Source organism: Phaenicophaeus curvirostris, chromosome 1 (genome assembly GCF_032191515.1).
Source record: "Phaenicophaeus curvirostris isolate KB17595 chromosome 1, BPBGC_Pcur_1.0, whole genome shotgun sequence".
NCBI lineage: Eukaryota > Metazoa > Chordata > Aves > Cuculiformes > Cuculidae > Phaenicophaeus > Phaenicophaeus curvirostris.
In genome coordinates this window covers 78,259,932-78,285,839 of record NC_091392.1, presented here as the reverse complement: position 1 = coordinate 78,285,839, position 25,908 = coordinate 78,259,932, and the positions used below count along the sequence as shown (strand labels likewise).

General features: G+C 40.8%; 1 protein-coding gene across 1 annotated transcript in view; it reads left to right on the top strand.

Moving 5' to 3' along the window:
- ANO2 (anoctamin 2) overlaps positions 1–25,908 on the top strand; it is a 196,412-nt gene that overhangs the window by 2,586 nt on the left and 167,918 nt on the right. The window contains exons 2-3 of the mRNA XM_069863875.1: positions 5,070–5,254; positions 9,052–9,453. Coding sequence (XP_069719976.1) covers positions 5,070–5,254; positions 9,052–9,453 — 587 coding nt within the window. The remainder of the gene's footprint in view (positions 1–5,069; positions 5,255–9,051; positions 9,454–25,908) is intronic.

Sequence of the window (25,908 nt, the reverse complement as noted above, 5' to 3'; positions counted from 1 at the left end):
TCCACCAAGAGACATGAGATCCAAATATGTAACTTGCAGTTTGAGTGCTCATACAGTACCTTTTGTACTGCAGGCGGGAAGGACAAAACTACCTGTGAGAACTCCTGGCTAATGCCTTTGACAGCCTGAGTGCATCTGCCTGGCTAGACCCTATTCCACCAGTTTGAAACACCATACCTGAGAATCTAGGACACTCAAAAAGGAAAATCTCTTGGGCAGGAATCAGTATCTCTGTTGTGTCCATTTACATTTGGCCATACGTAACACAATTTCTCCTTTCCTTCCCAGCTTCCAGAGTCTGATCAGAGACATATTCTTTATAGAGAGGACTATCTAATGCTGAGTTTAGATATGGGAATGATTTTAGTACCTAGAGGACTAAATATCTAAATAGTACATAATGAATCCTGAGAAAGAAATATCAGATATCTGAAATGTAATTGTCAAAATCTATCTTTCTTTTATTAAAATAAGTATTTTGAGGACACTGCACTAATCTAAATTATCCTTAATGAAACCTACTGGACATTTCCTTCAAGTAATATTGAATAAAGAAAGGTCTTCCTATGTAAAAATTTTATCCTAGACATTTCCTTTGGTGGCCTGTTTCCTTTAAGCTTAGCCAAGGCTTATTTAATTAATACACATTCCCTGGTATCTGAAACTCTTTAACTGAAATATTAAATAATAAGTGGTGTTTGGATAGACAAGGGGTGGCAGCTGCAAAAGGAAAACTGCAGTATGATGAAAACGCATACTTCTACACGCGTGTCTGGCTGTAATGAAATCAGCAGCTCTGGGTTGCTGGGGGCATAAGGAACATTTGTAATCATAGTATGTCTTTAAGGAAGTTATGTTAAGGTTAAGCTACATAGAAACAGTAAATTCAAGCAGTTCTTTTTCATACCTTCTTGGAGGAATGACAAGAATAACAACTTTGCCAAACAATGCTCCTAAACTGCAATTTTTTTTCAACAGCCTTCTAGAGGAGGCTGTGCAAGGACAGGTATGCCTCTGACTGTGGTGTCTTTCAGAAATGCACCTAATTTCTGACACATAACTGTAAAGAGAGACAGATAAATGAAAGCAGGCCAGTGACTATGCCTTGGGTAGCCAAAGCATTTACAATGTATTCAGCAAGTTGTGCGTATGATAATCTGTTCATCTGGACCACTCAGATCAGAAAATTGGCTTTTACTCACATTTTAATACAGAGATCCTGATTAGGTAGACTCCCTTGCTGCATACTTCAAAAGCACTGTGGTCCTTTAATACATGCTTTCAGTACTTCCACTTCCGGCAGTATAGAATCATAGAATCATAGAATAACCAGGTTGGAAGAGACCCACCGGATCATCGAGTCCAACAATTCCTATCAAACACTAAACCATGCCCCTTAGCACCTCGTCCACTCGTGCCCTAAACACCTCCAGGGAAGATGAATCTACCACCTCCCTGGGCAGCCTCTGCCAGTGCCCAATGACCCTTTCTGTGAAAATTTTTTTCCTAATGTCCAGCCTAAATCTCCCCTGGTGGAGCTTGAGGCCATTCCCTCTTGTCCTGTCCCCTGTCACTTGGGAGAAGAGGCCAGCACCCTCCTCTCCACAACCTCCTTTCAGGTCATTATAGAGAGCAATGAGGTCTCCCCTCAGCCTCCTCTTCTCCAGGCTAAACAACCCCAGCTCTCTCAGCCGCTCCTCATAAGACTTCTTCTCCAGCCCCTTCACCAGCTTTGTTGCTCTTCTCTGGACCCACTCCAGAGCCTCAACATCCTTCTTGTGGTGAGGGGCCCAGAACTGAACACAGTATTCAAGGAGCGGTCTCACCAGTGCCGAGTACAGAGGGAGAATAACTTCCCTGGACCTGCTGGTCACGCCGTTTCTGATACAAGCCAAGATGCCATTGGCCTTCTTGGCCACCTGGGCACACTGCTGGCTCATGTTCAGTCGGCTGTCAACCAACACCCCCAGGTCTTTCTCCTCCAGGCAGCTTTCTAGATAGACTTCTAGTCTGTAGCACTGCATGACTGTATGTCAGCTTCTTCGTGGTTGTGCTTTAAGCAAGGAACTAGAAACTCAGATGGTGACAGCAACTGGTACACATGTGGCCAACCCTTAAGTTTATAAAAAACCAGAGCAAAGGAATGCAGAGAGACTAAGCAAGCAAGCTGATGATTACTGGTGGTGAACTGGCCCTGGAACTAGAGCTGGTCACTTATCTCTGTCCTGGAGGTACCTTGTCCTTGGAAGCCATTTACAACCTAATGAAATTTGACTGGAGGGATGGCTCTCAGGCTATTTTTCTAGAATGAGTGTAGATCTTGAACATTTGCTTTCCCGGCTGAATTAAAGATTCACTCCACTACTGTTCTCTGAGGGGAGATAGATCTATGTACCGAAGTTACGCATGTGTGCATGTATAAAAAATTTTATTTATCTGCACATACATACACACACAGAGCTTGTTTCTATCAACACTAATTCCTCTAGAATATTTACAGAATGAGAACGTGTAAGGCCAGATGTTGTGAAGGCTTACCGTGTAGCATGAGGTCAGGCAGAATCTGAAGCAGAAGCCCCCAAGGCGCTGCAGGACCACAGGCGAGCACTATCAAATGTGGAACTCATTCAGAGCAAAATGCCTTGGTTGAGTCAGTTTGATTTGGGAAGATGAAAGCTTTTGGGCAAACAGGAGTCTTCTAAATTCAGATATGGAAATTGCATTTCCATCAAAAAAACCTTATTCTGACTAGAAGTTCCTGACTGCCTCACCAGTTTAGCAGTGTTAACCTCAGGATCGTGACACAGTTTCTGAAGGTTGAGAAGCATAATGGAAATGAAATCATTGTGTTATAAATGAACTGCAGATTTTTTTCACAAGCCTAGTTAAAAGGTCTGGGAGGAAAAAAGGTCTTTAATTGACTGTGCAAAGGTCTTGTGAGATATCCCAGGCTCAGTCTGAAGATACTGGAGAAATGTGTATAGCCTTTGGGAATGAAACCTTCACTTACTAATTATTTTTCTGGGAGTTTCCCTTGAGGCATCGTTATGTGCTTCATTAAAGTAACCCAAGTGCAAGTCTCCTTGAGAGATCAGAAAAGGAAGACTGGTGAGTCAATCTACTATACCATACTGCAGTGCTGCAGGACCCTTATCTATTATTGAAAGGAACCCTAAAAGTAATCATAACATTTAGGGGTCAGGTTTCCCCTCCCCAAGAATTTCCTTCTTTAACACTTTACTGGCTCCTCTCTTAGCACATGATTGTGAGTAAGTAGATTCAGTCTGTGTTGAGAGCACAGAAGATTAGCAGTAGGACACAGTCTGCCATAGACTCTTGAAAGAAAAAGAGGGGATTCAGTTAAGGAGGAAATATGACTTCCAAATTTAAGCAGTGTTCTCTCCCATTATCTCTCCCAACCAAAAAAAGCAAAAGAGAGAGACAATGTTTCACTACCACCATGTGTAGGAACAGATCCTTCTAGATTTTCCTTGAACTGATGATCACTGTGCAGCTCTATAGTTTTCCTGCATACAGTTACCTCCTTCAAAGCTCTGTCTTTTGAGGTGCAATGCAAGGTACAACACAGCTATTGCTGCTTTCCCTCTTCCCCTATCTTCATTGCCATGAGGAAGATGTGAAAGAAACTGCTCAGATTTCCCAGTGCTTTCTTGTGGCAGATAAGGGTGAGTTTGCTTTGTCATAATACAGTCCAGCAGATCTCATAGGGCAGATCCTCCCTGACTGGAAAGTAACTATTCTATGCTGTTAAAGCTTCTTGTTTCCTTAGACAGAAGGTGAAAGTGGGGAAAAAAACCTGCAGCATTACTAGGATTGCCAAGGCAGAAGTCAAGAAGAAATACTATGGATGTAATGGCCCCTGGATATACAGGATCTGAAGAGTGTTCCAGTTAATTCTTCTTCCTTGGGAAGACAAAACTCCTCACTGGAGAGGCATGGTGTTTTGTCTCTTCAGTGGCAGTGGAGCTAACTACATGGGTAGATAGGTCTGCTATGCCTATGTCTTCTCTCTAGTAGAAAACACTAGTTCTTGAAGGACGAAGCCACAGGTTTTTTTACCCCAATAAGCTTGTCAGAGAAATTATGAGTAACAATAAATCAACCCCTTTCCACTTATGGCACCACTAGAGGGGGAAAGAGTATGGAACATTTGTATGTCAGAACAGATTCTGTATCCATTACTTTTGACCGTCATTTTTTCCCTGTGCTACTGCCTGCATGGGATTGACTTTCTGCATTTCCTACCCATAACCAAGCATTCTTCTTATATTCTGTTACTGATGTACCCTCCTCTACGCAGAGATATAGTTTACCAGGGGTGGTGGCAGAGTTGTACATAACTCCGCACTCCCTCCAGACCCTCCATTATGGTGTTTTGTGACCTCGTAATTTGTCAATACAGGAGATGGGGAACAAATCTTAGACTAAAGGGTTCAAGACATTAGGTCCTCAAGCCAAAACATGTAAGTCTAAACTTATATGTACTTAATGAGAATTTCACACTGTTACATGTCCAATAGTTCAGAGTTCTTGGTGGAGAACGACCGTTTTCTGGAAGCAAATGTACCTGTACCACATTACACAAGAACTGAAACATAGTCCATTTCAGTTGAGTCATAATAAGCAAATGTGACTCAGTTTGTTCGCAGTAATTTGGCTTCCATTCGGCATGAATGCTGCACCCAGAGAACCAGGGTGCAATCAATGAAGACACACAGCTTGATCATGTCCTGGGGTGCTTAAGTAGCTGCACAGTGCAGACTTTCCAGCTCCTAACCTAGCAACTGACATGCAGGAGTACAAATGCCATTGACCAACCTGGAGAGTGCAGACCTAAGTGCAGTGTTGTATCATAGTTCCCCTCTTCCCAGCAGCTCACACAGCCAAGTACCCGTGCTTCCTCTGCAGTTGTATTCATCCCTCTCCATTTACCAAAGTGTGGCATTTGAAGTTGCATAGTTTCTTTTAACTGCAACATTTCCTATTCCTTTAGGAAATTACCTGCATAAAACCTGCCTTTTTTTACAGTACTTATCTCTTATTCTCAGACTTTCCTCTGGCCTTCTTACACCAATCTTTGAAAGGACAGAAGACAGCAAAATCAGCAAGGGATTCTTTTCCAGCATACAACAGCAAATACCTCACAGTTCCTCAAAACCGGACTTCCTTGCACACCAGCAGAATTAACGGAGCTTTTGAAGCACCAAGCTGCATGGAGTCCTTCAGCAGTTCTGTAAGCAAGATTTTATTTTTGTTGACATACTTCTAATGCCTTTGGGATGAGAAAGAGGCTTGAAGCAGGATGGTCCACTCCTCCTTTGTGTTAGGCAAATCTATTCTGTACCAGGAAAAGTGACCATGCAAGTAAATTGATACTACAGCCTTAGGTAGTTCAGGAGGCTTTTAACAGACAGCTAGAACTAATTGCTACTGTAATGGTATCACCAAGCTACTCTTAATCATTTACATAGGCCAAAATTCTTCACAGCAGGGATAGGGGGAAGAGATCTGCAGGCTGATAATAGAATTTTCTATCCCTGTGCAAAGCCTGGGCCAGCATGTGCCCAGGTGTTAGTGTGGGCTGGATTGGAAGGTGGAAGTGAAGTGGGGTTGTGGTCTTCAGAATGGAGCTGTTATTAGAGGAGACGCCTTTTGGGATATATTTGTAGTGATGTATTGGCTACTAGTGTACTCGAACAAAATTGTGATGAAACACTGATCCTGCCTTCCCGTTTTCTTATTGCTTGATGTGCTGGCTTCTTGTCTTGGAAGTCAAGAAGCGATGCATGTGGGACTCAAGATGGCAATTTAAATAACTGATTCTGACTTTTACAACAGCTGTGAGAAGGGAGGAGGGAGAGATCTTGATAGTTCCTTCAGTGACTTTTTTGAAATTGCTAATTATTTATGTTCCACCCTAATAAGGTCTTCTTGTGCAGTTTTGTCACATGGTGAAGAAAGCAATGAAAACTTAGGGCCAGAAAATATCCCTACTGAAATCTATGGGAATTTCAATTTGTTTTCTATGCAACAGACACCCATAATAATGGAGATGGTCCTTTACTGGCAAGAGTGAGGTAAAGAGCCAACAGAAAGGGAGAGTCATATTGTTGTATATCCTCATCCTATTAATCTGTGTAACTCTAGCAACATCAAATGTTGCTATGGTGCTCTCTCAGGTGACTAGGATGTGGCAGCTGGCTGCGCATGGCAACAAACAGTAAAATGTCTTAGTGACTTTTCATGTTCTCCAATCTCCTTGTTCCCCCTCCCGCATTTTATTTGTGCTTCTCATTTCTGCCCACACTTGCCAGGAAAGGAGGCGAGGATGCCTAGAGCTCATCTTCTCTAAAGTCAGCTAATGCACTGCGTTGTGCCGGTGACCTAGTGGGGGGGATATCGTTCCTTCTGCACTGTATAGCCTGAAACTCTCTGGAAAGGAGAGTAGGAATCTGCAGTGGATTTTTCTTTACTGTGGCAGAGATGGATTCAGGAGGTTTGCGTGGACTGCCTGTGAGTACTACACAAAAACATATCTAACCAGGAAATGGGGAATTGCAATAAAATGCTGTGTCCCAAGTGATTTTATATTCTGCCAGAAGGTGCTACTGAGTGTAAGCTTAGATATGCCTAAAGGTACTATGTAAATAGTGTGTGGTGTGGTGTTAATGTACAGAACAGATCATTTGGTGATAATTTCTTGACTGAATGAAGAATGTAGTATGCATGGGAAACTAAGATTTATTTAGTGATATGGTGACTGAGAGCTACTTTGTGGGAAACAGTGAAGTAAAGCAACTCAGCAAGTTTGCAGACGATACTAAGCTGGGTGGAAGCATGGATCTGATGGAGGGTAGGGAGGCTCTTCAAAGGGATCTGAACAGGCTGGACCACTGGGCTGAGACCAATGACATGAGGTTTAACAAGGCCAAATGCCAGGTCCTGCACTTGGGGCACAACAACCCTATGCAGAGCTACAGACTAGGAGAAGTCTGCCTAGAAAGCTGCCTGGAGGAGAGGGACCTGGGGGTGTTGGTTGACAGCCGACTGAACATGAGCCAGCAGTGTGCCCGGGTGGCCAAGAAGGCCAATGGCATCTTGGCTTGTATCAGAAACGGTGTGACCAGCAGGTCCAGGGAGGTTATTCTCCCTCTGTACTCGGCACTGGTGAGACTGCTCCTTGAATACTATGTTCAGTTCTGGGTCCCTCACCACAAGAAGGATGTTGAAGCTCTGGAGTGGGTCCAGAGAAGGGCGACAAAGCTGGTGAGGGGGTTGGAGAGCAGGCCTTATGAGGAACAGCTGAGAGAGCTGGGGTTGTTTAGCCTGGAGAAGAGGAGGCTGAGGGGAGACCTCATTGCTCTCTACAACTACCTGAAAGGAAGTTGTGGAGAGGAGGGTGCTGGCCTCTTCTCCCAAGTGACAGGGGACAGGACAAGAGGGAATGGCCTCAAGCTCTGCCAGGGGAGGTTCAGGCTGAACATCAGAAAAAATTTTTTCATGGAAAGAGTCATTGGGCACTGGCAGAGGCTGCCCAGGGAGGTGGTTGAGTCACCTTCCCTAGACGTGTTTAAGGGATAGGAATGGTTGGACTCGATGATCCAATGGTTCTTTTCCAGCCTGGAGGTTCTATGATTCTATGAAAAACAAGAATCTGGGAGATGTTGGGGTACATAATACTGTATTGTTATTATTGTTATTATTATTATTATTATTATTATTACTACTACTACTACTAACAACAGCAACAACAACAGTGTTGTGTTAAGAAATGAGTAAATCGCCATAAAATATGTCTGATTAACTTTGCATTCAGGACTACTGGGGCGCATAATGGATGAGGAAGTAGGGAGAGAAAGAAATCTTTAACTGGTATCTGTTGAGATTTTCTTGTATAGCCATCTATGGGGTTATACACCTATGTCTGGAATTAGGTTATGGGTTGATTGCTTTGGATCATGTTGACCCTATTTGTTTGCTTGTATATAGTTCCCCACAGACTGTAGTGCTGAAGTCCACTAATGAACGATGCTGTAGAGAGCTCTATGAAGGGTTTTAATATGCAGCATTGAGCTGGAAACGGTGGTTGATAACAGTTTGGGGAAATAAATGGGTTATCTTAATGAAAAAGAAGTGAAAGTAAATGCCTTGTGTTTGGTATCAGAGTTCAACACAGGTGTTGCAGATTTGAGGTCCATGCTGGTGTACAGTGCCAGGGGTTAGTACTGGAACAGCTTCACCCCAGAACAGTTCAGATAGAGGAGATGAGGAGGCAGGGATGGTCCGGGAGGGCAACTAAGTGCAACAGGCAATTTGAATGATTTTAGTCACTGATTTCCTTTTGCAGTTTAACTGGTCCATCACATCTTCATTTTATAACTTGTTAATATACAGGTCAGCTTGCATCCCTAGCCATTCATGTGGTATATCCTCTCTTATCTCTAGTATTTTCCAAGGCATTTTTGTCCAACCCTACCCTTCTTGCCCTTGGACAACAGTGAGGATCTCTCTCCTCTTCTAGATCAGATCATTTACTTCCCTTTCTTTCTGCAAACAAATTTTTGCATCCCTCCCCTGGCCAGCTTTACTCCACAGCACATAATTTCTCATATCCCAGTCTGTAATACGATCCTTATTCTCACTTCTCAATCCCATTTCAAAACATGTGTGTCTTCCCCTGAGCTGAGTGTGTCTTCTATGTACATTTAGGACAGAGAAAGCCTTGGTGTGTGCCTCCATACCTGCCTGTTGGGTAGGTAACCCATGCACTGAGATAAGGGAGCTGCCTTTATCCACTCTCATTTGTTTACGGTCAGAGGAGGTCAGTGTGACTTAATCTTGTCTGCAGAGTGCATGTTTGTAGGTCATACCTGCCCCCAGCTGACACCCAGTTTTGCCTCTGCACAGCTTCACCTGCTTGTGTGGACATGATAGTCTCTGAGTCTGCCTGCATCTTGTTTGTTTGTTTTTTGTTTTTTTTTTGTTTTGTTTTGTTTTCTTATCTGTGACAGCTCTATGTTTCTCTCCCAGGTTATAAACAATTACCTGGACGGGACACAAGGAGTGGCTGAGGACAAGGCATCCCCAGGTGGCATGTATTTCAGGGACAGCAAGAGAAAGGTCGACTACGTGTTAGTCTATCACTACCGCAAACGCCTCACTTGGCACCCACCTGGTGTGGGCTCACCAGAGCCAATTCGCGGATCTGGCTCCCTGGCCCTGGTTCTGAATGGAAGGGCTGGGAAAAGCCGTGCTGAGCAGCAGCAGGATTATGGTGGCCAGCATGACCTGCAGGAGCAGGTGGGGCTGCCAGGGACAGAGGTGATCGAGCTTGGCCCACTGGATGCCCTGGAAGAGGAGAAGCAGCTGCAGCGGGAGGAGTACGAACGCAACCTGGTAGAAGCGGGGCTGGAGATAGAGAAAGATCCTGAGGTAAGAGGGCTCCTCACATGTAGCACCGGGTGCCCCAGTGGGTAATGGACATATGTTGCTGGAGGTGTCTATATGCAGAATGTAACCATGGTAGGGTCATGCTGGTGGAGCAGCAGGTCAGTGACTGGGTGCCTGGGACATGGCTGTCTGCACTCTCTACTGGTGGAGAGGTCAGGAGCCCAGCTGTGGCCATGTGTTAGAGCCTGGCCCAGTCTGCCTTCATTCCTGCCCTGTATTGATGTTAACTGAGGGGCAAATCATACCCGTCCTATCTCTTAAAAATAAGAATATGTGCTGCTTTCCTTCTAACACAGCCTCGCTGACTATTTCTTTGGTGCTTCTGCAGCTGCAGCATGTGGAGGATGTCCTGGAGGTATGTCTCATGGCCAGCTTGAGGAGCTAATCCTGCAGACAGGTTGTTACTACTGAACCATGTTCAGTACTGAACATACCTGGGTCAAATGCTGCCACTACAGCAATCTCCAATTATGGATTTGCTGAAATAGGTTCATAGAATCATAGAATGACTAGGTTGGAAAAGACCTTTGAGATCATTAAGCCCAACCATACCTGTCCACTACTAAATCATATCCCTGAGCACTTCATCTAACCATCATTTAAATATCCCCAGGGATGGTGACTTGTGCACTTCCCTGGGCAGCCTGTTCCAGTGCTTGATAACACTTTGGGTGAAGAAATTTTTCCTAATGTTCTACAAGCTATTTTATACATGCTTAATGGTGTGATGCCAAGAAGAAGACAATAGGGACTTTTCTGTGTTGCTTGGTTCTTACTGCCCAGGAAATACATAGTTGTTATTGTTGCCTAATGCACTATTGAGTAGCAACTTCAATCTTACTTCAGCAGAAAATGTATTTCTTTATCTAAATGTTCTTATGGCATGCAGTGAACCATTTTTTCTTACAAAAAAAGATGTTTGAATTTTAATATTTTTAAAATAAACATAGATCTTAAGTAGTGTGCTGGAATACAAAGCGCTGTTAGGACATTTCAGATCTCCTAGAAATAACTTTGTGATTTTTCAGTATAACTCTTAGCTTTCTTTCCAGTGGTATGCAAGTTCTGTGTCATTTCTTCATTCCATGCTCAAAATGAATACTGTCTGTATCGCAACATGTGCATGATAGTGGATAGCACTATGGTCATATCAGGTGGAAGCTGTGGTTTGCTTACTTGGCTGCAGCCAGTTGATCAATTGAACACGGGGTCTTCCAAATCCCATGTTGACGTACTGAGCACTGCGCTATCCCTCTGGACCTCTTTGAAAGCCACAGATATCTGTATCCTTTGAAGGGAATTCCCTGCCAGGTTCCAGTTTCAGTTGCTCGATGTTGTTTGACACCAAATTAAAGAAACTTAGGGTTTCTTTTTTAGAGGTGCTGAGAACTTACAGCTCATATTGCTTTCAGTGCAACCAGTCAACACTTCTCAAACTTGGATGAAATAGCAGATTGCATCTGAAAGTTTGAGTCTATCTGACTTGGCATAGTGTAAGCATGTTATATCACTGTCAGGAATAGAAAGAAGCAGAAAGGCCTTCTGACTCTTAACATTTTCCTTGTAGTGTGCTGAGTTGCAGGTGGCTCTAGGATGTATTTCACTGCAAAGTCTGGCTGAACCATCCTTGCATTGAAAAAAAAAAAGTGATCTCAGATTATGATTCTTTTATGCTAAGCATTGGGATTAAGGTTCAATACTGCTAACACATGACTATCTTACTACTATGATTTTATTAACAAAATTGCATAAACCCCATGAGAACAGCTGTTTCTGGAGGCTCAGTTCTGAATTTCATCAGATCTTGAGAAGTCTAGCAGGAGATTTGAATTTGATTATTTGACTCATTAATTAACTGAAGTCCAGTTGGATTCAAATTCTGCTTTGGACCCCTTCCAATTGATGATGTGCACTCTTAAATGATATATAAATTAATAAATGGTGATAAAAGAAAGCCTTTGTTGTCACAGTTTTCCTTCTGAAGAGGAGAAGACTTTTTGTAAATGAACTGGCAAGTTCTGAGGAAATTATTTGGTTAGCAGTTCTTTCATGGGAAAAATGAATTGATTTTGAAAATAACAAAAAATGCAGTCTCATCACTTGTCTGTCCATATATATGTATGCACATAGTCATCCCTGCCCCGCTCAACACACAAGCTGTCTAATCAAAAGGGGAAAGTATTTGTTCCTCCAGAATCTCCTGAGAAACTGGAAGACACTATGCATTATCCTTTTTTTTTTTTCCTGCTCAAGACATGTGGCTTTTACTTCCTTTTCTTTTTCTCCCTTCACTGTTTTTTTTTTCTCCTGCTAGTTAATTCTTGTTAAACCATGCTGAAATTGCTGTCTGATATCTTGCTGTGAATTTCATAGCATACACTAATCAGGCACATGTGAAGGGTACGGCTGGCCTTATATATTGATTAAAATTGTATGTTGAGCTGATATAAGAACAACTTCTGGTTTTAGAAACGTATTCTTTAATATGTATCTCACTCTTCCTATGTGTTCTGGACCTGGTCATAAGGTGAGTCAGATCTATTCAAGATGCTGGGTGCAAAGGTAACTCAAAACAGTTCTCTGTGCTGCAACTCCTGTACGAGGGATTCTACTTTTGACCCCTTGGTCTAGAGTAGTTTCTCTACCTTGTGTGATCACCATGAGGTCTTGCAAAGAAAAATATTAATTTAAGAACAGCACAATATCCTAAACACAATCTCCTTCCTGAAACAACATCAGTTTTTACTTGAAACAGTAGCAATAGAACGGAAGAGGACAAAAGGGTACCCACTGTTTCTGTGGTCTTCAATGAACCTCTCTTCACTGTCCTTTCAAGGTTGCCATATTGGCTATACAGATAAAAAGTTACCTTGGATAGAGCCTATGTAGTTCTGGTTCTTGTTGACCTCATTGCTTGAATTAAATAAAACAAAAAAAAACAAAAAACCCCCCCAAAAAACAAAAACCCCAACCCCCCCCAAAGAAACAAGAAGAAGGAAGGATCAACCCATTGTCCTCTTTCTACGGATATATTCACTAAGCAATAATGCTGATTAAGCATTTAATGACTTCTAAGGGGATCTGTCTTTTTGTGGCTGGAGAGTTGCTCAATCTATGATCTCAGTTAACCCTACTTTGTAAAGACTGTAAGCTTTCTTAATCTGAATGAACTAAGCACAGAATCTTTTGCATCAGGCTACTCAGTCTACTGATCTCACAGAACACTGGAGTTTCTCCAGAAGCTGCTTTTATAGGCTAAAACTGTTTAGATGTCAGGAAGTTCATCTCTAGGAACACAGGACACCATGGAAATTTAAACATTTTTATTTCTGAACTATCTTTTTAAAAAAGTGAGACTTTCCATGATGTTAATATGTTTGTTGACATATAATGTTAATATGTTCTTTACATACTGAATAACTAGGGAAAAAATCCTTTCTCATTTTTCTTGCCCTTTCATTGTGTAAAATGAAAGGGACAGGGAAACAAATGAAGATATATAATTTTTATGTGGAGAAGTGAGTATTATTTGGTAATGTGTAAAACAGGCAAGATTACTATCTGTCTCCATGTCCAAGCAGTTATTGTTTCTGAATTAAGGAATTTTGGGTTAAACTTCCTTATAACTTTCTATAATTTATTACTGTTGTTCTCCAGAGAAACTTTGTTCTCTCTTAACCTTATCTTCTGGTTTGATTTTTGTTTGTTTGTTTTCCTGTTTTTAAACACAGATATTATTTTGCATGTCCAAGTCGAAGTTCATGATGAAGGCAATGGGAACGAAGTTGAACATTACAGCTTTTTCTTTTCAAATGTGACATTGAGTTCCCATAACGATGGGTGGTCATAATGAGATTTGACAACCTTCTTACCATGCTCCCTGGTAAAGTCATACCTGGTCCATGTCATATATTTACGTGCTACAACACATAATGCTACCGTTAACTTTCAATCTTGGTATTCTGTGTGTCAGAGACCACAAGTGGCAGATAAATTTAAGAAACTCTTTGGTTGATATTCTTCTCTGTAAATCAAAACATTTGGGTACTCCAGTGTAGCCTGCACCCATGAAAGCAACTGAATTAATCAGAATAAATGAGGGTTATGGGGAAGTGACATTTGGTGAAAGGGATAGGACGCAACAGGAAACTCCCTATTCACATCTGATGACAGCAGCATAGCAACACAGAACTACTGTTTTGCATAGTTTGCTGTGAGTAAAAATAATGCTTGCATCTGTGACTGGGCAGTTATGAACACAGTCAAAATAAGCCTGGTGTTGGCTTTTATATGTATATGTGGAATTAACTACCTTGTATTTTACAATATTAAGTAGTGACTAATGTAGACCTCAGTAATACAGCTCCTGTAAACACTTATACTAATCTGCATAGCGTTAAGCATGTCAGGATCTAATTCCTCTGTTTCAAAGTAACACAGCTAAAAGTATGATAAACCTCTTCTTCCAAGATGTCCATGCCTGAACACTATCACTTAAATTTGAGTTCTACTGCTACTTTAATGACTGCAAATGCAACACATACTGTGTTCAGTTAGTATTATGTGTAGCAAAGCATGATAGCAATAGAATAAGAAGACACTGGAGATGCACCTTGGCATTCTGACAAGGTAGGATCATTTTCAAGCACATTAGAAATGAAATGTACTTTGCTTTGCATTTAGGAGATGAAAGTATCTGTTAAGGGGAAGATGATGACAAGTTTAAAACCAAGTGTAAATTACCCTCCAAGAAGCTCATCTAACTTTAATTTTAGAGCTGGCATAGTTTTAAGGATGTTGCATTAAACTCCATTGGCCACATTGCACTTTGAGGCAAGGAAGGAAGTCCTTAAGGCCCTCAATATATTAACTTATGCAGTACTGTTGATAACAACACTACTGATGATGGTGGTTGTGACTGGATTTTTCTGCTTGGTATTCCAAGGCATGGTTTTGATTTTTTTTGTGAAAACAAAGAAACAACTTAAAAAAACCCGAACAAACAAAACACTACCCTCACTCAAATAACCTCCACCCTCAAATCAACCAACGAACAAACCATCTCCCCGAAGTGCACTGAAAAAAAGCTTACAATATTGCATTTGGATTCTATCTGTGGAATCATTTGCACCCTATTGTCACACTAAGTTGCTACCCATTTGCCAGGCAAAGAAGTCTTCATCTTCTTCTGTAAAGGACAAGAGTAGCCAAAGTAATATAGTGTTAAATTATTTAATGCAGAGAGGATTATTCTTTCTGTGTCTCTGCCTATCCCCAACTCTAGCTAAGGTTGCATCTGTTGAGCAGTACTATCAATGTTCATGCTATACGAGTTGTTTTCTTGAGTCTACTATATTCCCTAGCATCACAGTGAGGTCAGATGTAGCTTATTTTAGTTTTAATAATTTTCATTGTGAAAAACTAAAATTCCAATGACCAATAGTTTATTTCCATAGACCTTTTTTTCCCTGACAAAGCATTTTTTTGGTATAAAACACTTCAATTCTTAGTTAAAAGGTGGTGGATAGCTGAGTATTATGACTAAGTATTATTAACTTAGTATTATTTAGGAGCCTGAAAATAATGATGTCTTTTTCCAATATTTGTCAATATGATTTATGGATAATTCCAAGAAAAGCATCTCATGCCCTTAGTACACATGAGGTGTGTACTAAGGTACACACGAGGTGCTAAGGGGCATGGTTTAGTGTTTGATAGGAATGGTTGGACTCGATGATCCAGTGGGTCTCTTCCAACCTGGTTATTCTATGAGTCTATGATCTTGCAGGTACTCAGTGTGAATGTTATAGTTGTCTGAAAATATTCATTCATCTGAAGTGTAGAGGAAAGCTTAATACTAGCTAACATTAATTTTAAAGAGATAGGGAAAATTAATATGCGTCCTTTATCCATGTTACTGAACGCCTCCTGAAGCCAATGAGAATGCATACAAAGTAATGTAGTATTGGAAACAGACTGGAGTCTGTTATGCTCTAGGTCTTTGGACTTTGTATTTCACCCTCTCTCAGTACAGCACTCAGAACTAGGCAATACTTCTTTGGGGGCCTCTTAGTGTACCAATTATATAAATATTTGATGGTTATTTTTTGGTGCCTCTAGTTACAGAAGCATTAATTAGCTAAAACATTCTCTGCTCCTGTATGTTACTTATATGGGGCTGAAATGTAATACAGAGTTCTAATAAAATTAAAGATGAACAGCCAAGGCAAGGTTTTCAGTGACAGTGAAAGGGATGTGTTGAAAATATTGGCAAGTTGATTAACTATTTAAAAGGAAATTATGTCTCTATTTTAGGAAGGATTTTAGAATAGCCCCATGGGAGTTAGGTGTGGCTGAACCAATATTAAAATAATGATCCATGGTAACAGGTGGCTAAGTAGAATAGCTGTGCTGTCAAAGTCCACACTATGAATCCTGATTTTTAATGATTGTGTTGTGGCTTGAACAGATGAATGCACTGACAGACTCACCCTGTTTATTTTAATTAATGTCCAGACACTTAATGCTCACCTATTGGGCACGTTAGTCAAAATGGCTTCAAAGGGACATAAAGAAAATTGAAGAGATGTAAAAAATGGGCCCTTATGTTATCAATAACATTTCTAGAGCTCTTGGGCCAGCAATGATAAATCTCATCAGTCATCTGCAGGTTGGGAAATGGAGGCATCAATATCTTGAAATTGAGATGGTGGTAGGTTTGTGATGTTCTTTCTGGTGGTATTTACAATGGGAGCTGGACAAGAAATATCCTATTTTTACATATATTTTCACTTAATGTTGTTTATTTCAGTTTTGGCTCATAGAAATTGTGAACAGCCTCCTGAATTTGACTCTCTGTTTCACTGTGTCCTATGTCAAGCTCTGTCACCGGCTAGGGGAACTAATTCCATTCCTACAAACTGCTAGATAGATGAGAAGCCCACAGAAACAGCTAGAGCATAGCAGGGAGAGAACTGGATGCTTGTGAAACAGGGGAAGAAAATTAACAAAATCAGCTGCTTGGCTTGTTCACAGATAAATCTATGAAAACATGTTTTAATTATCAGGGTCTTGTTCGCAGCAGAAATTTTAGTCTGCAAATTAAATCCATAGAGACTATTTGAATAATGATACAGGAAGCCCCGAGGGATGCCATGCTGCACTGATGACGCTGTAGCAGCCTGCAGAGGAGACTTGGGGGCTGAAGAAGTGAGAATTTCTGTCAGCTGTTCAGGCCAGTGCAGCTTGAATAAGAATTTCATGAAAGTAAAATAGTAAAATATGAGATAGTTTGAGGATTTTTGTCCTGATTTTTGTTGATTTTCTGACCTTTTAAAGGATGGAAATCATGCTGCTTTTTATTGGGCTGAGGAATCAGCTCCTTTGGGTGCTGAGTGAGGACTGCCCCAACTGCAGTACCTGCTGCCCAGTGCATCTCAACCTATTCTTTGGCAGAAGAAGAAACCCTGAATTTCAGAGTTTCTTTTGTAGCAAAAATGGGATTGTCTTTGCTTTGCTGCAGCAAACAGCCCTACAGGTATCTGTGATACCCAAAGAGGGATAATTTATTCATTTCTACTGATTAAATAGTTGCTGTATGTTCTTGTTTTTTGGAGGCCTTGCTGCTTAATCATGATTTCACACCTCAGGCAAAGGAAAGCTGGGAGGTCTACCTGCAACTCCATTGTGAATGTGAGAGATACCGAGAATTCTACTTGGCAGTGGGGGCAATACTGTAGATAAGTGTTCCCTGTTTAAAATATGTTGCTTTTTTATATATATATACATTCATTTATGTCATGTTTTATGTTGCTGTTATAAAAGATGTGAGCTAATCTGGTGCCTCTCTGTTCTTCCTTCATGCTTTTTCACCTGTATGAAAGCAGGTTAAAAGGCATTCTCTGTGTGAAAACTGTCTCTCAAAGACAAAAAATTACAAATAATGGCAACAATGAGAGTCAAATTGATTCTGTTTATGCTAATGGAAAAAAATAGGGAATAGGATTTGGTCTTGAGTCAATTCTTTCTCTATGGAAGAAGAGAGCGAGTCATATCTTCCAGTGAGCAGCATTCTTTCCTAGAGCCAGAAGGAGCGAAGTGGAGGTGACACACCTTGTCACCATAGGGCAAAAGAACATTTTCAAGTGAAGCAGTGACATGCTTTCTTAGAAAGGGATCTTCTCCCTCTGCTACTTCTGTTTTGACCTCTGATGCAACTGGCTGTGGAAAAACCTCCACTGTCCAGAGCTTCTGCATTGTCATAGTAAACATCAGTCGTGTGTTATTTTTTTTCTCGGCTCACAAATCAGAGCAAAATCCATGGATTTTGGAAGGGAGAATGAATACTTTGAGAAGCTTAGCCAGAGGTGAAGATAGAGAAGGAGGTAGAAATGAAAACCTGAATATCAGAGAAGGAGACAGAAAAAGAGGGAGGAGACTAATCAAAAGCCCCTGCAAGTACATGAAAAAGAAACAACCAACCAACCTCTCAACCAACAGCACAGTGGCACCTGTATGAAGGGAATTCCATGAAGTGGCATTGACCAGCTTCTGTCATCTCAGATTCAGAATGTATTACAGCAGAGGAAAGGCTAGGGGGTATCTGACTATGGAAATAAGTCTTTGAAGGATAGGATTGTTCATGTATGTGTGCAGTGAAGGAGTGGAATTTGCTCTCCTTAAGGATATCCAGGGAAAGGTAATGTAATAATGACTTAGACTTGTGGGATGCTTTTAATATTTTTTGGACTCTTTTAAGGTATTCTTGCTTTACTGATGACTCTAAATGGCTGTGTGTAGTATTCTGCCCAAATGTAAATTATTAAAAGTTCTGTTGCTTGTGACATTATGAGTAGAGAGGCAAGAGACACTATAGGGAAGGAATTATTCCCTTCCAGATGCAGAAGTAAACAATTTATGGTGAGTACACTTTAAAATTTTATGTTGCATATGAAAGAGGGCATCTTGGAATAAAAACTGTGTTCCTATTGAAGCTATTAAGCATGAATACTGGAAGGGCCTTTTAAAGAAAAAAAAAAGAATATAATTTTTCCTTAGAAATCAGAATGTCCTTTTCAATATAAACTGTTTCATAAATCTTTTGTAGGCAAGTTCTAGGTAGGGGCTGAGCTCCAAAAGCTTGGTAGTAGTTTGTGTGGATGAGCACTTTTAAGGAAATTTTTCAGGTGGAGTTAGGTAGATAATCTTGAGATTTTATAAGATATCTAGTGGTAAAACAGACGAACAAAATGTCTTTGAGAGAGAACGAGTTACTGGCAGTTAGGGGAAAAAATGAAGCTATGTAAGCTGATATTCCTTATTCTCTTTGGAAACAGCAGCCTTTATGGAGGAACAGAAAGACATCACTTAGAAGCTTTCTCCTGAAAATGTAGATGTGGACACTGCTTTCTGTTGGTTAGTGCCAACTTTGAGTACACTGGAAGAATACCAACATCTTTCTCTTCCAGAGGAGCACAGTGCTCTTCCTTTAGTCATGGCAACATTTTACCAGGGTGGGATAGGGAAATTGTCTTCAGCCTTTGTCTACATGTTCACCAAACTCGTTAATTGTTCACCTGGAGTAATTTAGTAATACAAAGAAAAGCTAGCATCTCAGAAATAGAGAATGTATTCAGGGTCTTGCAAATACTTAAGCAGAACTCCAAGCTGTCACCTCCAAAATGGTAGTTCAAAATACATTTATCTTTCCTTAATCCCTTCAGAACTGCCCATCCTATGCTTAGCAGATTTCTACAAATCGGTTGGAGTCCTAATTCTACCCCCATTGAAACTGGGCAGAGGATGTGAGGGATTACTTGTTTTGTGTAATGCTTTGAAATAAAGTTTCAAGTCCAATACAGGTTTTGTAGGTCATCTTTATTTTTTTCTGGATTAATGTGTAATTGTTTGTATCCCTCTCTCACCTTACTCATCTACCACTAGCCTTACACAGTCATAAGTTGTAAACCCCTGATGCCCGTCTTGAAAACTTCTGGTGTTTCTGCTATTTTTTCAACCCTCACGTTCCATACTTCATTTGACAGGCTCTGAATAATCATTCTTTGCTTGCCTCAACATTAACACATGTTCAATTGTCTACGAATCGTGTTAGATAATCAAGACAAAGTAACATCCTAAAGATTGTGTACCAGAGGAAAGTCACTGGAAGGCATTCTTTCATTGTCCACATTCAGGATAGTGGGACCTATGAAATTTTGTATGACATTCTTGATTATAGAGATGTACTTTCAGGCTTTGGCAAGATAGGTCAACACACTGCCATGCCCTGCACCTCTGGTATGCCTATTTGCTTGTCACAGGTCTTTGCGAGTTCACTAGATAATGTTTACGCTCTACCTCAAGTGGCACTGCTCAGCTTTTATGGGTCAATGTCTGGCAATGGTTTCACCTCACCAGTGTTTGACTTCTATGTCTATTGCTGTACTTTCACATCAGTCTTCTGCAGGATGGCTAACCTACTGACCACAGACCACTGACCTTTCCAGGATTCTTTCCAGACATTGAGTGCACCCTTGGCAATTTTGCGGATGACACTAAGCTGGGAGGAAGTGTCAATCTGCTGGAGGGTAGGGAGGCTCTGGATGAAGGCACTGAGTGCACCCTTAGCAAGTTTGTGGATGACACTAAGCTGGGTGAAAGCGTGGGTCTGATGGAGGGTAGGGAGGCTCTCCAAAGGGATCTAAACAGGCTAGACTGCTGGGCAGAGTCAAATGGCATGAGGTTTAAAAAGGCCAAATGCTGGGTCCTGCACTTGGGGTGCAACAACCCTAAGCAGTGCTACAGACTGGGAGAAGCCTGGCTGGAAAGCTGCCTGGAGGAGAAGGACCTGGGGGTGTTGGTCAACAGCAGACTGAACATGAGCCAGCAGTGTGCCCGGGTGGCCAAGAAGGCCAATGGCATCTTGGCCTGTATCAGAAATGGCGTGACCAGCAGGTCCAGGGAGGTTATTCTCCCTCTGTACTCGGTACTGGTGAGACCTCTCCTTGAATACTGTGTTCAGTTCTGGGTCCCTCACCACAAGAAGGATGTTGAAGCTCTGGAGTGGGTCCAGAGAAGAGCAATGAAGCTGGTGAAGGGGCTGGAGAACAAGTCTTACAGGGAGTGACTGAGTGAGCTGGGGTTGTTTAGCCTGGAGAAGAGGAGGCTGAGGGGAGACCTTGTTGCTCTCTACAACTACCTGAAAGGAAGTTGTGGAGAGGAGGGTGCTGGCCTCTTCTCCCAAGTGACAGGGGACAGGACAAGAGGGAATGGCCTCAAGCTCCGCCAGGGGAGGTTCAGGCTGGTCATCAGAAATAAATTTTTCATGGAAAGGGTCATTGGGCACTGGAACAGGCTACCCAGGGAGATGGTTGATTCGCCTTCCCTGGAGGTGTTTAAAAGATGAGCGGTAGGGTGCTGAGGGGCATGATTTAGTGATTGATAGGAATGGTTGGACTTGATGATCCTATGGGTCTTTTCCAACCTAGTGATTCTGTGATTCTCCATGTCTGTCCAGGCTGCTATTTTACCTTCATATCCTATACCTGTATCAATATTGCTGTTCCTCAATATGACCACATATCTTTGGTTCATGTGAAGTCAGTCCTTCTCCCTTCCCTGCTGTCCACCAGTTATGATCAGTCACAAGCCTATGTGAAGTGAGAATGTCCAAAACATCTGCTCCTCTGTGAAAGTCTGGAGATTACTACATACATGAGGACTTGATACTTCATGACTGCTTAGCTCTTCAAGACTTCCGTACTAAGATTTGTTTCTGCCTTATTCCCTGTTTTAAAGTAATGCTGTCCTCAAGAAACTGTTCACCTGAAGCTGGCAAAGCTTGGCTTCAGTTAGGCACCAAGATCTGCTCGTCAGAGAACTTGATTTACTTTTCAGCTGATCTGTTGCAGGAGGCATTTGAGAGCACCATGGTAACGATGCGTGTCACAGCTTGCACCACAAGGGATCCTAGTTTGTTTTTCACCTGTGAGCCACTGTTCTCAAGTGGCTCTCCTGGAAAGTATTTGCCTTCTTAGAGCCACCGTGTTACATTTGGCTGTCAACTGGCAAATCTCTTCACAGAAAAGTCAGCACAAAGAATATTCTTAAATGCACCAAGATCCAGCTGTAATTGTTTAATTTCAGATCTTCATAATGCTCTACTAGCAATATCAGACTTTCTCCCTGGCATGTATATCAGAAGACCTGCTGTATTACATTCTTAAAGACAGCTCATTTTAGTATTAAAAATTAGGCGTAGTTTGTGAAGCACCCTTCTGGGGTGACCGGTGATAGTATAGCTAAATAATAGTATAGCGATTCTGTAGTATGTACTGTGCTCCTTGTAATTAATTCTCATTTTCCATTATAGCAAAAAAGATGTAAATGTAATTATAATGCAAACCCAATTTTGTTAATGTTGTAGAGTTTTAAGTACCACAAAAGACTAATAGGCAACTCTAAAATGTATTCCTTCACTTGTATGTGTCAGTGGTAATTACCAAAGAAAATAATTGGCATACAGTTATGGAGCACTCCTGTGCAATTAAAATCACAATGAGAAGTGTAGCTAAGGAACTATGCATCAAAACCTGTAAGCCAAATGCAGGAAGTGAGGCATTGGGCATCTTCCTGCTACCTGGCCCCTTGAAAACAGATGGGAAGGTGGAAGAAATGCAAGAGCAAGAAGGCGATTTCTTTAGTACAAATCTAAGAGCCCTTTCAAGCACTTAGGACAGGGTAAATTCATATTGCCGAATGATCTCCATATCTAAGATCAAGTATCCATATTTGATTACATGCTCATTGTTTGTAGAAAGGCATAGGCATCTTTAAATAACATCTTTGCTCTCAGCTGCCTGCCCAGCCCCATCACCTCATACTTAGGAATGACAGGGGCTTGAGGAGTTGCTGTTACTTCCTGTGTGTGAACTGCTCCTGGAGCTTTATTCCTTTTGATTCTGCAAAATAGTAGCACTTGTATTCTGGCACTTGTTCCTACCAAATGAATGGCTTGTGGGGATGTGGAAACTGGCAGCTAGGCTGAAAATCTGCTAAGATTTCTCCCTGTCTTTCTCCATGTTAAGGCTAAAACTGGTCTCAAATGTCAGACTTTTATGAGGAGTAGAACTTAAATATTACTCCTATGTTGTTTAAATACATAAATAAAACATAACTAGCCAAGACCTCCTGTCCCTATATTCTATGGCAAACATTCTGGGCTCCTTGTAGTTTTGTCTTCCATTTTTAATACCCTTTATTGTTGAAATACATTCTTCACAATGACAGAAAAATGTAGGCTAAAGGATTAGGTGATAACTTTTTTTCACTGGCAAACAGGTTTGTAAATGTATGTAAGCATTCCTGTGAAGGGGAATGAGAATGGGAAGTTGTCTTTTAACAGCATATCTGTGGTAATCTTCGCAGTTAATTCTCACAACTGAAAACCCTGTGTGCAAGGGTTCTTCCACAGCTTCTATTCTTCACATGGCATTTTCTTTATCTGCACACATCCTCTGTACTTCTTCAGCTTTTCTTCCTCTTAATGAATTTATGTTTTCATTCTACCACATAGCCTGTAACAGTTACAAATGTATTTATTATAGATTACTTGTTATAAATTATAAAGCTTCAGTTGTTAATTGTAAAACAAATACCAATTAAATTATGAATAATTTTGTAGTTATTAAATGTTGCTTATCAATCTGTTTGGTTCAGTTGATGGTAAAAGATGCATTACTTCCATAAATCTGATATCATTTTTGTCTAAAAAGTTGTGTTTGGCAAATACTTTCTGATTAGATTTCAATGTATATCTGTTAACTACAGGCAAGGAAAATATGCTGGAGTGAGATTTTAATGGAAAATGCATTTATCAAACCTATTTTGGGATTAGTATAAATTCAGTTATTAATTTGAGGCAGAAACCTCAAAAGTTTGCTTTATCTTTTTTTATAGATTGCATTTCTGATCTGTTTCAAAATGCTCTTTCAAGAGGAGATTTACCTAAATATTATTCAAACCCAGATATTTAAAAAATCAAAAGCCAAAAGAAAAATAATAAAAAAATTAATCATTTCATTTGAGTCAAACAGAAGTTTTTCTTCTTGCTGTTGATTTAATTTTTGCAAGCATCCTGAAGGCACATGTCAGGCTGAGCCAAGTTAGGGATTCTGTGAATCCGCCCTTTTCTTTCCTACAGGGAGCAATGTGTCTTGCAGTGCTGTCAGCAGCTGATCACTGTGAGTGTGGATCCAGTTGAAAATTCATTGCTCTTTAAAACTAGAATTTAGTTTTCAAGCAACTGGCCTGGCTAAAGAAACTCATTACCCAGTTATATAAACGTGACTACAGGCTTAAAGGAGGGTAGGGGTCGATATGTAGCCACATGGTTAGGCCATGGAGGAATTTGGAACCACAACTTCTGTAACAAACACCAGCCTGAATTAATGTGAGAAGGCAATCTATCAGCTACCTGTGTGAGTTGTGAGACAGCAATGAGGTTGTTGGTTGGACCAGTCATATCTCAAGCAGTTAATTTTCCTGTGAGACTGCATTAGAAAATAACAGAGCATGAGCTGGGGATGCTCCAGCTCAGAACTTGTTCTCAGTGCTACTCTTCGTATTTGCATACTGCTGTGGAAAACCCAGACGCTGCTTTTTCCTTTGGTGGACACTGGGGGCAAAAGCTTGAATGCCGAGATAGACTCCCTGGAGGGTCAAAGTTCAAGCAGGGTCTTCTAATTTGAGTATATGCATATGCATAGTCTTTATGTGTATGTATATCTATACTAGTGTGTAGAGTTAAGGTGAATTAAAGCACTTTTTAGAGTTTCAGAGTTATATAACTTGTGTATGTGTGTTTGTGCTTTTAGTCAAAAGGAAGCATTGAGATTACTTGCAGTTTCTTTTTATAAACCATGTCTATAAATATTTGAAAAGAGCTAACACATGTTGCAAATATTTAGTTAATGGTCTTTGTTGAAATGAAATTTAAGAAAGCTCTAAAATCATAATATTCTACAAATATGAAGAGGTCATTTTGTGTATGTGTGAATGTTCCAGCTGAAGCAGGCTTCAGCTGAAACATCTGTTCAGTTATCTGTGATTGATGTGTGAATTTTTTGGCAAAAGCTCCACTCGATATTTTTAATAGTGAATGCTAAACGTAAATTCTATTTTTAATCTTCTAACATCATATGCAAAAGTTATATAACGAGATCTGGATCTATGAGGTTACTGCTATTTATACTATTTTTGGGGTGTACGACAGATGAGAATCCAGTGTGTTCTGAATAAACACAGAAGATGGTTCCTGTATTACCAAGACTATCATTTGAGTGTAAGGAAATAGAATAGAACAGCCAAAATAAATCGCAGTGGGAGTTCAAAAAAGAAGTGATATGTGCTTCTCTCAAACTTATGTAAATCAGATCTTGATCTGACCGAAGATATTCATATTTAAAATAATACAATGTGTTTAAATTATCCTTGACCACAAATAAATATTTGTGTAATACAGATGCCAGTGAGGGTATGTATTATAGTAATGGAAGGCAAAGACACATTTTTCTGTATTGTTTTTTTGTTAACCCCAAATATGCAGTTAATTTATTGTTCTGCCTTAGTCTGCTCATTTCTTATTGTTTGCCAATTACTGCTTATATCTGCTAATATTTTATTGCTTGTCTGGTTTTCTTCCATCTGATTTTGTAGAATAACTTGGAGTCTTTCATCTCAGAATACTTTCCCAACCGTATGCCAAGAAAAAAAGCATCTTGTGATCAGTATTAAATAGACAGATGTAGTGATGCCCTCTGCAAATGGACCATAGTTTTGTTTGAGACAGCTGTGTTTACTCAGGATTGCCAAAACAAGTCCAAAAAAAGAAAAAGGCAGAACAACCCCAAATTTTTCCCTTTGATTTCAATCCTGATATATCCCTTCTGATAAACTTAATGATATCACTTGATGTGTAATCCCCTCTGAAGAGTTCATGTATGTTAACACTTATCCAGCAATGACAGACATAGAATCATAGAATGTCCTGAGTTGGAACGGACCCTCAAGGATCATCGAATCCAGCCCATGCCCCTGCACAGGACAAGCCCAACATTCACACCACATGTCTGAGAGTATTGTTCAAATGCTTCTGGTATATTGTCAGGCTTGGTGCCATGACTGCTTCCTCGGGGAGCTCTTCTAGTGCTCCACCACCCTCTGGGTGAAGAACCTTTTCATAATATCCAGCCTAAACCTCCTGTGGCATTCTTCCTGCCCTTCCCTTGGGTCCTCTCATTGGTCTCCAGAGAGAAGTGATTAGTGCTCCTTCTCCTCCCCTTGTGAGGAAACTATAGACTGTGATGAGGTCTACCCTCATTCTCCTCATCTCCAGGCTGGACAGACCAAGTGACTTTAGCTGCTCCTCATACAGCTTCT